The following is a 12860-nucleotide window of genomic DNA, read 5'->3' on the forward strand; positions in this document are numbered from 1 at the left end:
CCCGGAGGTAGAAGGGCTTCCAGGAACCCCAGTACCACCAAAAAAAAAAAAAGAAAAAAAAGAAAAAGAAAAAGGAAAAAAAGAAAATAGGCCGGGCGTGGTGGCACATGCTTGTAATCCCTGTGCTTGGGAGGCGGAGACGAATCATGCAGGTTCGAAGCCAGTCTTGCTGGCTTAAGAGACCTGGTTCCAAATAAAAATATAAAAAGTAGTTGTCTGGAAGTACAGCCTGGAGATAGATGGGTTTCCAGGAACCCCAGTACCCCCACCAAAACAAACAAACAAACAAACAAACAAAAACCCAGAAACAGGTCTGGGAATGTAGCATGGGAGGTAGAAAACCCAAGGGTTCCATCCCTAGCGCCCCCCTACCCCATACACACACAGTCAAAAATAGGGCTGAGGATGTAGCTTGGAGGTAGAATGCCCCTGGGTTCAATCCCCAGTAGAACAAACATACACACAGAAGGGGGGGGGGGAATCTAACAATTTGCATGAAAAGGCAGGAATGGGTGGAGGCGGCCGTGGCAGTTCATTCATCCACTCCTTCACCTGCACGTTCAGCTAACACTGGTGCCCTAACTGTGCTGGCTGCTACTGGAAGGCACTGAAGATGCAGAACCAACAATCTGGAAAGTCATGGTTTGGTTTGGTTTTATGAGTGTGGTGCTGGGGGTGGAACCCAGAGGCTTTCTACCTCCAGGCTATACTCCCAGACCTATTTTATACTTTATTTGGAAACAGGGTCTCACTAAGTTGCTGAGAGCCTCACTAAGTAGTTGAGGCTGGCTTCGAACCTGTGCAATCCTCCAGGCTGCCAAGTGCTGGGATTACAACCACACCCGGCTGAAGTCATGGGTTTGATGTGAAGATCATATACTTTTTTCCTAATACCCACCAGAAAAATTTACTTCCTAAAAAAGGCACACACTGGCCAGGCGTGGTGGTGCACACTTATAATCCCAGCATTTGGGAGGTGGAGACCAGAGGATCGCAGTTCACGGACAACCTTACTTACTTAGCAAGGCCCTTCACAACTCAGTTGAGACCCTGTTTCAAAAAATATAAAGACTAAAAAATAAGGCCAGGGTGTAGCTTGGAAGTAGAATGCCTCAGTTTCCATCTCCAGTACCGCAAAAATAAAAAATAAAAAAAAAGGCAAACACCACCAGAATTGTCCCATACAACACCAATGGTTCACAGCTTAAACCCTGAACACAAGTTAACACAATCTATTGCCAATCACTATCTCTGCTTCCATGACACAACCTACTACACAACAAATCTGAATTCATAAGACCCCAAAGTATGCATTCAAAACACAAGAGAGAAGCCGGGCGTGGTGGCTCATACTTGTAATCCTAGCATTTGGCTGAGACAGGAGGATCACGGTTCGTGGACAGACTTAGCTACTTAGTGAGGCCCTTTGCAACTCAGTGAGATCAGGTTTCAAAATAAAAAATAAAAAAATAGAGCTGGGAATGCAGCTCAGAGGTAGAATGCCCCTGGGTTCCGAGGGGGGGGGGGAGGGAGGAGAAACTTGGCACATTCAAACTGTAAGGAAGAAAAGAAATAGTTCCCACCTCACCTTCTGTGAGTAACCGGGTGCAAGGTCCATGCTGAAGAACAGGGGCAGAGCCAGGAGCCACTCTTGTGTGAGGCAGTGCACGAACAGGCTTGGCTCTGGCTGCCCTGCACCCACATGCTGCAGAGGCCTCAGTAACTGGGAGAGCTCTGCTTTCTCCCTGGCTGATAAATGCAGGAGTGCTTAGGAAAGTACTTAGCATCAGCCCTGCACACAGGACTCAGGTAGGCAGGCAGGTTGTAACACAAAAAATGACAGAAACAAGCCGGGTGTGGTGGCACACGCTTGTAATCCCAATGCTTGGGAGGCTGAGACAGGTTCAAAGTCAGCCTCAGCTACTTAGAGAGGCTCTCAGCAAGTTAGTGAGACCCCTGCTTCCAAATAAATTATAAAATAGGGCTGGGGGTGTAGCCCAGAGGTAGAAAGCCCCTGGATTCCACCCCCAGTACTACATACACACACACACAAATGACAGAAACATTTTATATCATATGAGAACAAGGAGAAATTGCAACATTTTACTCACAGGAATCACTGGCCAAATGTCAGCTAAAGACTTGACCTGCACCAAGGGCTGAGTGAGGCCAATGGAGTCTTCCTGAGGACACAAGTGAAAGCCCACCCAGGTGCAGCAATGTGTACCTATCCACGAGCTCCTTCACTCCCTCCTTGTCGGGCACCAAAGACTGGTCCTGGTCATCAGCCAGTGGGGTCCCTGCCTGGCGGTATATGCAGCGGACCATGTAGCGCACTTCTGACCAGTAGTTCTGCAGCTGCTGTGGCTCCCGGTCCGTCTCGGCTGAAATATCTCTGTGGCACAACACGGCAACCAGGAGAGTTAGGCCAGGCTGTCTGCCCATCTCCACCAAAGTGCACACCAGACAGCCCTGCACCTTCCCACCCCAGGGCACCCATCTGGCTCCTCCGCTTTCCTCTGGGACAGGGTGCGCTGCCTTTGAGGAGGGTGCTGCTCTCCTCCCTCAGCCCTGTGCAGCTGCTGTGCCGCCGTGCCATCACCCTCTGGTTACTACAGCTCCTCTCCGATTCTCACAGGTATGCCCTCTCTGCTTTTCCAAGGACTCGCTTCCTAGTGCTCGTCCCTCAAGGATAAGAATTTTGTGTGTGTTTTCCTCAGAATAGCAAGGTCACCGTCTTACTCTCATGACTGGCTCAAAAGTTTGTTGTTACTTATCAGGAGAGCCCAGTTTCCTGCTCTAGCCCATGCCCCCCACACTCTCGTTGCCAAGTGTGTGCAGTGGGGCTCACTCTGCACGTACCTGCGCTCGCTGCAGGCCTCACAGGAGCAGGCGGCCTCCGGGGTCGTGGTGCCCAGCCCAGTCGAGGGCAGCGCCTGTGAGCCCAGGGCCAGCCTCCCGGCGCTGCCGGCCTCGGGCTGGGTGTTCCCCAGCGATGAACGAAGAAGAAAATCTTGGCCCTGCTTTAAAAATAAAAGAAACCAGTTATGTTTCAATGTTCATGACAACAATAATATTTAAATAACTGTTCAGAAAATATGCCTTTTGGAAAAATTTTAAAGTCTAGACATCAAAAGAAAAAATATCTCACCAGGCGTGGTGGCACACATTTGTAACCCCAGCATTTGGGAGGCAGAGACCAGAGGATCTCAGTTTGCAGACAGCCTCAGCTATTTAGTGAGGCCTTCCCAATCAGTGAGGCCCTGCTTGCTTGCTTCCTTTCTTTCTTTCGGGTCTGGAGACGGAACCCAGAGGCATTCGACCTCCAAGCTACACCCCCTGACCAATTATTTATTATTATTTTTTTGTGTGTGGGTTTAGAGATGGAATGCAGGGGCATTTGACCTCTGAGCTACACCCCTGCCCTTTTTTATATTCTTTATTTTGAAACAAGGTCTCACTAAGTTGTAGAGGACCTCACTAAGTAGCTGAGGCTGTTTGTGAACCACGATTCTCCGGTCTCAGCCTCCCAAATGCTGGGATTACAAGCGTGCGCCACCACACCCGGCCCAATTTTCTATCTTTTATTTTGAAACAGGGTCTCACTGAGTTGCGGAGGGCTTTACTAAGTAGCTGAGGCTATCCGGAAATGGTGATCCTCTGGTCTTGGCCTCCCAAATGCTGGGATTATAAGCGTGTGCCACCATGCCTGGCTGTGAGACCCTGTTTCAAAAAAATAAAAACACTAAGAAATAGGGCTAAGGTATGTGTCGCTCATACAATGCCCCTGGGTTCCATTCTCGGTCAAAAAAAAAAAAAAAAAAAAAGAGGAAAAAAAAAAGAAAAATTGGGAGTGGTGAGTTGGCCCGGGCCAGCATCCTGCCTCATGCCATTTTGGCATGGGGCTATAACTATTTTCTGTATTTCTATCTTTTTAATAAACTTCTTTAAATCTTCAAAAAAAAAAAAGAAAAAAAAATCTCAACTGACAGCATAAGAAAAATTTTCTCAAGAATTTTATGTGGAATCAATGACTTCTTTCTTAAATCTCAATCTCTTTCTTAAATCTCTTCAAAATAAAAAATAATTGGGCTGGAGGTGCAGTTTGGAGAGAATATGCCCCTGGGCCAAATCTTCAGTACCAAACACCAAACAAACAAACAAAAACGGGTTATATTCCTAGGTCTTCATCAGCACAACTGAGGAGCAACCCAGCAGGGTCTCTGTTTTGGGTCCACATTTGCCTGAGGCCGAAGTACGGAGCAGAAACCCAGGCCACCTGAGCTCAGCATTCAGAGGCCCAGGACAGCATCTCTCTGTCCCATTGGGGCCCTTAACCTGAGCTGTCTGCTGTGGCTGAGGAGAAGGAAGGCTTGAGAAAGTCTGGACAAAGATGACCACATAAACCAGGGTTAGATGGTAGTGCCACCCAGATCCTTGTACAAAAAGGACTTCACCAACCACTGCTACAGGGAACAGATGTACAACCTCCTCCTCCCAGGTACCCACCCAGCTGGCTTTGGCCCCCACCCCACCTTTTGTGGTACTGAGGATTGAACCCAAGAGTGTTCTATCTCTAAGCTACACCCCAACCCCCTCTTTTTTTGGTGGTGCTGGGGATGGAACCTAGAGGCCTTCTACCTCTGGGCTACACTCCCAGACCATATATATATATATATTTGGAAACAGGGTCTCTTAAACCAGCAGAGGCTGGCTTTGAACCTGCATGATTCTCCTGTCTCAACCTCCCAAGCGCTGGGATTACAAGCGTGTGCCACCATGCCTGGCCCCAACCCCCTTTTAAAAATAAAATAATTATTATTTTTGTACTGGAATGGAACCCAGAGGCACTGTACCTCCGAGCTACACTCCTAACCCTTTTTTACTTTTTATTTTTACAGGGTCACACTAGGCTGCTAAAAGTCTCATTAAGTTGCTGAGGCTGTCCTTGAACCTGTGATCCTCCTGTCTCGGCCTCCCAAGTAATGGGATTACAGGCATGCGCCACTACACCTGGCTTATCATTAACATTCTTTTTTTTTATTCGGAGATAGATTCTCACCAAGTTACCAGATGTTTGCCTGGGTCCTGCTTCAGTCTTCCAAGTATGGAGGACTCCAGGCATAAGCCGCGTGCTGGCTGGTGGCCCCTCTGGTGACAGGCCCTGAGAAGAATGTTGCTAGACAAGGCCAGGGTGCTAGAGCCCTCCCCACCTAGGGACTCACAGCAGGGTCAGCCGCTCCAATAAGGCCCCCGCCAGCATGCCGGGAAAGCCAGAGCCACAGGAAGGCTTATACAGGAAGGCTCCTGAGTGGGGCGCTGCACCGCCCCTCCTGCTGCACAGGAGCCATGTTCCCCTCCCGCCAAGCGTGAAACTGCTAAGACAGCCCTTTGAGAGAATGACAGGTTTTGGGCTGGGTCAGGTTTGTGCATCCACTACTCACGGTACCCCTCAGTCTGCTGCTGGACAAGGGGCAGAAAACCTCCAAGGGCCTACAGTGTTCCAGGGTTTGGCACGTGGGCATAGACATCAGTCTCTGAAGTGAAAGAGCCTAAGAGCCCCCTCAGTGAATGGGGATGTGGGGGCATTGCCACCTCCACGTGGAAGGCCAGGAGCCGTGTGGGAATGAAAGAACCTCACCCCAAAACAGGCTGAGTAGGTGCCAACTAGGAACCACAGCACTGGCCTGGCGATCCCAACCTCCAGACCAGATGTCTACCCCATGGGTGAGTCAGCCCGTGGCGCTCTGCTACGGAAGCGCAAATACAAAGGCAGCTTTCCATAAGCCAGGGCCAGTATGGCCAGCCTGCAGAGGACAAAGCCCCCAGCTCCCCTCCCTTCCCTGAGCCAGCACAAGAAGGGATAAAGACTTGGGACTCGCACCGCTGCCCTCCACCTTGGCGATGACCAACCTCACTTTCTACCGCTGTAGGGAGAAGCTCTGAATTAAGGCAGACAGCAGTCAGGTTTATAAGCAGACTGGACCTGAATACCTGAAAATGAGACCATTCCAGAGCCAGGAGGCCTGAAGCAGCAGAGGACAGCCCCTGCAACACGAGAGGCCACACCCGCCACTCCAACTCCAGCCACCTCTCCCACAACCCACTATCTCGTCCATTGCTCCAGCCCCAGGAAGCCAAGTCACCTCCTGCCGGGCAGCTGCAGGGCCTCTCCTGGCCCACCACTCCCACCCTTTACTGCAAAATCTGTTTCCTGGACACCACAGCCTAGAATCGCTAGTACCTAGGAGGCTGGGACAAGGGACCACAGGTTTGAGATCAGCCTCAGCAATGTAGTGAGATCCTGTTCGAAATAAAAAAAAAATAAAAAGGTCTGGAGTATAGCTCAGAGGTAAAATGCCCCCAAGAAGAAGTAGCAGCAGCAGAAGAAAAGAAGAGGAGGAGGAGTAGCAACAATGCTAATCTGATAAGCATTCTAAAGTATATGAAGCAGGAATTAGATATACCAATTCATAATTACATTTGGAAAAGCCAGCATCCCTTCCAGTGATTGAGCAGAAAAAAGCATGGGAAAGGGCCCAGGCCCGTGGGTATCGGCTAGACCCACACTCAGAATCCTCCTCTAGCCTCAATAGCAAAAAGTACCTGCCCAGAAGTTCTCGGGCAGAACTGAGGCAAATCTTTTCTTAAAATACTTCTAAACAATCCATGGGTCAAATAATAAACCATACAGATAATTTGTAAAATATTTTGAACAGAATGAAAAACTCAACATATCAAAGTTCATGAGGAACAGGTAAAAGAGAACATATATATGCTAACCAAAGAACGAAAAAAATAGAGAATAAAATTAAAGCTAGGCATGATGACACAAGCTTGTAATCCCAGTACTTGGAAGGCTGAGGGGAGGATCACAGGTCCATGGCCAGCCTCAGCAACTTGTGAGGCCCTCTGCAACTTGGCAAGACCCTGTCTCATAATAAAGAATAAAATAGGACTGAGAGTGTAGCTTGGAGGTAGAATGCCCCTGGATTCAACCCCCAGTAACATACACACATACACCAAAAGAATAAAATTAATGAAAGAAAAAAGTAGAAACCTGATTAAAACAAAATGTGATTCTTTGTAAAGATCAATAAAACTGATAAATGTTTTTGCTAGTCTTATGAGGAGAAAAAGATAAAAATCAAACAACTGATAGCAAGAATACAGAATCACTATAGAACCTATGGAAATTAAAAAGATAACAATGAAAGCCGGGCATGGTGGTGCACACTTGTAATCCTAGCATTTGGGAGGCTGAGACATGAGGATCCTGGCTCACAGGGAGCAGCAGTTACTTCACCTACTTAGTGAGGCCCTTTGCAACAGAAAATAAAAAATAGGGCTAGAGGTTTAGCTCAGAGGTAGAATGTCCCTGGGTTAAATCCCCACTACACACACCCACAAAAAAACAGTAAGGGAATATTCTGAACAACTATGTCCATTTTCTATGACAAAGAATGGGCAAATTCTTTGAAGACAAAAACTAACAAAGCTCCCTAAGAAAGAAAGAGATAACCTCTAACAATTAGGTTACATTCATAGTTCAAAAGCTCCCTAATTAATTTGAGCCGGGCGTGGTGGCGCACGCTTGTAATCCCTGCGCTTGGGAGGCTGAGACAGGAGGATCGCACGGGTTCGAAGTCAACCTCAGCTACTTAGTGAGGCTCTCAGCAACTTAGTGAGACCCTGTTTCCAAATAAAATATAAAAAAGGTCTGGGAGTATAGCCCGGAGGTAGAAAGCCTCTGGATTCTACCCCCAGTACCACCAAAAAAATAAATAAATAAATAAAAAGCTCCCTAATTAGCCAGCCAAGGTGGTGTACACCTGTAACCCCAGTACTTGCGAGGGTGAGGCAAGAAGATTACAATTTCATAGCAATTTAGTGAAGCCTTTCACAACTTAGTGCAAAATAAAATAGGGCTGAGAGTGTAGCTTGGAGGTAGAAAGCCCCTGGTTTAACCTAGTTTCACAAAAAAAAGAAGAGGAGGAGGAGGAGGAGGAGGAGGAGGAGGAGGAGAAAAAAACTCAAAATTTTCAACAAAGTAACTTCTAGCCAAGACAGCTTTAATGGTGAATTCTACTACACACTTAATGGAAAAATAATACCAATTCTATAGAAAGTTTTCCAGAATATTAAAGAGCTTTTTCTAGCTCATTCTACAACACCAACAACACATAAGATGTTATGAAACAAGATTATAGAATAATCTTCATGAACACAGATATAATAATTGTTGACAAAATATTGGCAAGTCCAACCTGGCTACTTATAGGGGACTGACTACACTGTGACCAAGCGTAGGCTATTTTAGGAATGCACCATTTGTCTAACATTTAAAGAGTCACAGCCAAGCCGAGCGTGGTGGAGCATGCTTGTCATCCCAGCATTCGGGAGGCGGAGACAGGAGGATTGTGCAGCTTCAAAGCCAGCCTCAGCTACTTAGTGAGGCCCTTTGCAACTCAGCGAGACCGTGTTTCAAAATAAAGAATAAAAAATAGGGCTGGGAGTGTTGCTTGGAGGTAGAATGCCCCTGGGTTCCATCCCTAGTACCGCAAAAATTAAATAAAAAGCCACAGCCAGGCGTGGTGGCACATGCTTGGGAGGCTGAACAGGAGGATCACAGGTTTGCACCTGGCCTCAGCTACTTAGTGAGCCCCGTTTCAAAATAAAGAATAAAATAGGGCTGGGGGTACAGGTTGGAGGCAGAATGCCCCTGTGTTCAATTCCCAAACAAACAAACAAACAAATAAATACCACCATTTATTTTGTTAAAGTAAATAAAGAACAACCCTGACCATCTTGATAGATGCAGGAAGAAAATAAGACAAAATTCTATACCTATTCATAATGATAATGTTCAGGAAACTAAAAAACATCATTTATAAACCCACAGGAAATATACGACCTAACAGTGAAAGACTAAAGATCCCCAAGGTCAGAAACAAGAGCTAACACCCACCCATCTGACCTCATCTTGGAGGGCTTAGGCAGTGGGGTAAGACTGAGCACAATAAAGACACAGACTGGAAAAGCAGCAGCATGTTGGTGGCAAATGGTGCAAGCAACTATAAGAACACTTCCTCCAGAATCTACAAGAAGACCACTAGAATTAATAAATGTGTTTTCTTGGGATATAGGGTCAATTAAAATTGTATTCTGCCGGGTGTGGTGGTGCACACTTGTAATCCCAGTAACTTAGGAGGCTGAGACAGGAGGATCACAGGTTTGCAGGCAGCCTCAGCTGCTTAATGAGGCCCTTCACAACTTAGTGAGTTGTTTCAAAATAAAAAATAAAATAGGGCTGGGGTGTAGCTCAGAGGTAGAATGCCTGGGTTTACATGCTAGTACCCAAGATTTTTTTTTGAAAAAAGCATTTCTATATACTAGCAATAAACAATTGGATATCAAAATAGCAATGTAAGAAATAAAAACCATCATTTCTGTCAAAGTGGCAAATTACATAGAAATATATTTCTTGCATGTTATGATTTTAACACTAAGCATTCATTTGTAACTATAGCCTGGGACTATTACATAACTTATACACCAGCTTGTCCCAAGAATGTACCTTAAAATTTTGTAGTAAACTGGGTGTGGTGGTACCCATGCTTGCCATCCCAGTACTTGGGAGGCTGAGACAGGAGGATCACAGATTCAAAGCCAGCCTCAGCAGCTTAGTGAGGCTCTCAGCAACTTAGTGCGACTTTGTTTCCAAATAAAATATAAAATAGGTCAGGCATATAGCGCAGAGGTTAGAAGGCCCCTGGGTTGCATTTCTAGTACAAAATCAGTCAATCAATCAATCAATAAAAAGTGTTTGGGGTGTAGCTTGGAAGTAGAATGCCCCTGGGTTCAAGCCACAGTGATCCACACACAAAATAAGAATTTTTAAAAATTGCAGTAAGCAATTAAATGCAGAATATACCCTAAACTGTACTTTCAAATTTTGTCAGTTGGGCGTGGTGGCACACCTTTGTAATTCCAGTTCTTGGGAGGCCAAGACAGGAGGATTGCAGGTAATATGAGACCTCCGGCAACTTTGTGAGACCCTGTTTCAAAATAAACAATAAAAAATAGGGGTTGTGGTAGAGCTCAGAGGTAGAATGCCCCTGGGTTCAACCTGTAGTTCTGTAGATAAATTAAATAAATAAATAAATAAATAGATAGATAAATAAGAAAAAATAAATAAACTTTGTCTGTTCTAGCAGTGACCCAATCAATGTAAAACATACCTTAAGACTGTTTGTCAAAGCTATGGTTCTGTCTATACTAAGAAATAAGCAACTCCAGAGTTGTAAACTTTTAGACCCTCTCCAAGTCAGGGTGGGCAAGATCATGTGTCAGCTGCACCCCTTCTGCAGAAGTCGACTGCGTGCCAGGTTACTACTTCATGAGTTTTTATTTGAGGTGTCCATAGAATCCGTTTTCAACAGCAAGAAAAATATTAAGCACTTTGGAAAAGTTTTAAACTATGTATAAAGTATACACATAAGACTACAAAACAACACTGAAAACAAATTTAAATGATCATAATACAGAGTTACGGACTGGAGCTAGGAGTGGTGATGCGCGTCTGCAATCCCAGTACCTGGAAGGCCAAGAAAGGAGGGTGCAGGTTCAAAGACAGCCTTAGAAACTTAGGAAGACGCTCAGCAACTTAGTGAGACGCACCTCAAACTACGAAAGGCTGGGTATGGCTTGGATGTGGCGTGTCCTGGGTTCAACCCAATACCATAAAAAGATACCATTTTCTCCAAACTAATCTATAGTTCAAAACAATGCCAAGTCAAATTCTATCAGGCTTTTTTGTATAAATTAATAAGCCAATTCTAAAAATTACATAAAATTGCAAAGGATATAGAATATCCAAATTGCTTTGTGTGTGTATGGTGCGCAGGATTAAATCTGGGGCCAGTCTACCTCTGACCTACACTCTCAGATCAATTTTTATTTTATTTTTTTTTAGGGTCTGGGGATGGAACTCAGGGGCATTTGGCTTCCAAGCTACATCCCTGCCCTATTTTTTTTTTTAATTCTTTATTTTGAAACAGGGTCTCCCTAAGTTGGGGAGGGCCTAAGTAGCTGAGGCTGTCTGTGAACTGCAATCCTTTGGTCTCAGCCTCCCAAATGCTGGGATTACAAGCGTGTGCCACCACACCCGGCCCCAGATCAATTTTTAATTCTTATTTGGAAACTGGGTGGGTCTTGCTAAGTTGCTGAGGACCTCACTAAATTGCTGAGGCTAGTTTCAAACCTGTGACCCTCATGTCTCAGCATCCCAAGTACTGGAATTACAGGTGTGAACTACCATGCCCTGCTCCAAAACACTTTTGAAAAATAACAAAGTTAGCCGGGCGTGGTGGCACACCCTTGTAATTCCAGTATTTGGGAGGTGGAAACAGGAGGATCCAGGTTTGTGGCCAGCCTCAGCTACTTAGTGAGGCCCTCCACAACTTAGTGAGACCCTGTTTCAAAATAAGGAATAAAAAATAGGATTATGGTGTAGCTCAAAGGTAGAATGGCCCTGGGTTCAATTCCCAGTACTCCAAAAAAAAAAAAAAAAAAAAAAAGAATAAAGTTAGAAGACATCTAATACAGAACTTCAGCCAGGCATAGTGACACACTCTTGTAATCCCAGCATTTGGGAAACGGAGACTGGAGGATCGCGGACTGGAGGATCAGACTAAAAAAATAGGGCTGGGGGGTAGCTCGAAGGTAAAACTCCCCTAGGTTCCATCACCAGTACCACAAAACAAAAACAAAAACAGTGTTCTGTCATGATTTACTACAGAAAGTTACAAATATCAAAACATAAGTTAGAGCCGGGCATGGTGGCACACACTTGTAATCCCAGTATTTGGGAGGCTGAGACAGGAGGATCGTGCCAGTTCAAAGCCAGCCTCAGCTACTTAGTGAAAGGCTCTCAGCAACTTAGTGAGACCTTGTTTTCAAATAAAATATAAAATAGGTCTGGGAGTGTAGCCCAAGAGGTAGAGAGGTAGAAAGCCCCTGGGTTCCACCCTAGCACCACACACACACAAAGAAAACAACCATAAGATACCCACGAAAGGACAGACAGATATATATGGATATGATACTCATGGTTAAGGGACAGATTTATATCCTTAGGAAATTTTGACAAAGGTACAAGATGTATTATCTTTTCAAGAAATAGTTCTGGACAACTGGATATCCACACATGCAAAAAGAATAACCCTAAATCTTCATTTCACAACAGATACAAAGCTTCATTCAAAATGAACTCAGGTCTATACATATAAGCTAAAACCAGAAGACATGGAAAACAGCAAGCAAAGGGCAAAAACCGTGAGTGGGTAGCAAAGATTTTACTATTAGGACCCAGGGATGCTCTACCACTCAGCTATACCGCCCTTTTGATTATTTATTTATTTATTTATTTATTTATTTATTTATTTATTTATTTATTTTGGTGGTACTGGGGTTCCTGGAAGCCCTTCTACCTCCGGGCTACACTCCCAGACCTATTTTTACATTTTTATTTGGAAACAGGGTCTCCTAAGCCAGCGCGCGAGGCTGGCTTCGAACCTGCACGATCCTCCTGTCTCCACCTCCCAAGCGCGGGGATTACAAGCGTGCGCCACCACGCCCGGCTTAATTTTTTATTTTGAAACAGGGTCTTAGCGGGGAGTGGTGGCACACACCTGCAATCCCAGTACTTGAGATGGTGTGACGAGGGAATCACAGGTTTTCAGCCAGCCCCGAAACTTGGCAAGGCCTCCTGCAACTTAGTGAGAACCTACTCCTTTTTTCTTTTCTTTGCAGTACTGGGGATGGAACTCAGAGTCATTCTACCTCCGAGCTACACTCCC

At 45.4% G+C, this 12860-nt stretch overlaps 1 protein-coding gene across 1 annotated transcript in view; it reads right to left on the reverse strand.

Annotated features, from left to right (window-relative positions):
- Positions 1-12860, reverse strand: part of FAM193A (family with sequence similarity 193 member A) — a gene marked incomplete at both ends in the record, with an annotated part of 169111 nt that overhangs the window by 85680 nt on the left and 70571 nt on the right. Inside the window, 2 exons of the mRNA XM_080697594.1 lie at positions 2228-2395; positions 2863-3023. Coding sequence (XP_080553720.1) covers positions 2228-2395; positions 2863-3023 — 329 coding nt within the window. The remainder of the gene's footprint in view (positions 1-2227; positions 2396-2862; positions 3024-12860) is intronic.

This window comes from Muscardinus avellanarius (assembly GCF_963383645.1).
Source record: "Muscardinus avellanarius genome assembly, chromosome: 6".
NCBI lineage: Eukaryota > Metazoa > Chordata > Mammalia > Rodentia > Gliridae > Muscardinus > Muscardinus avellanarius.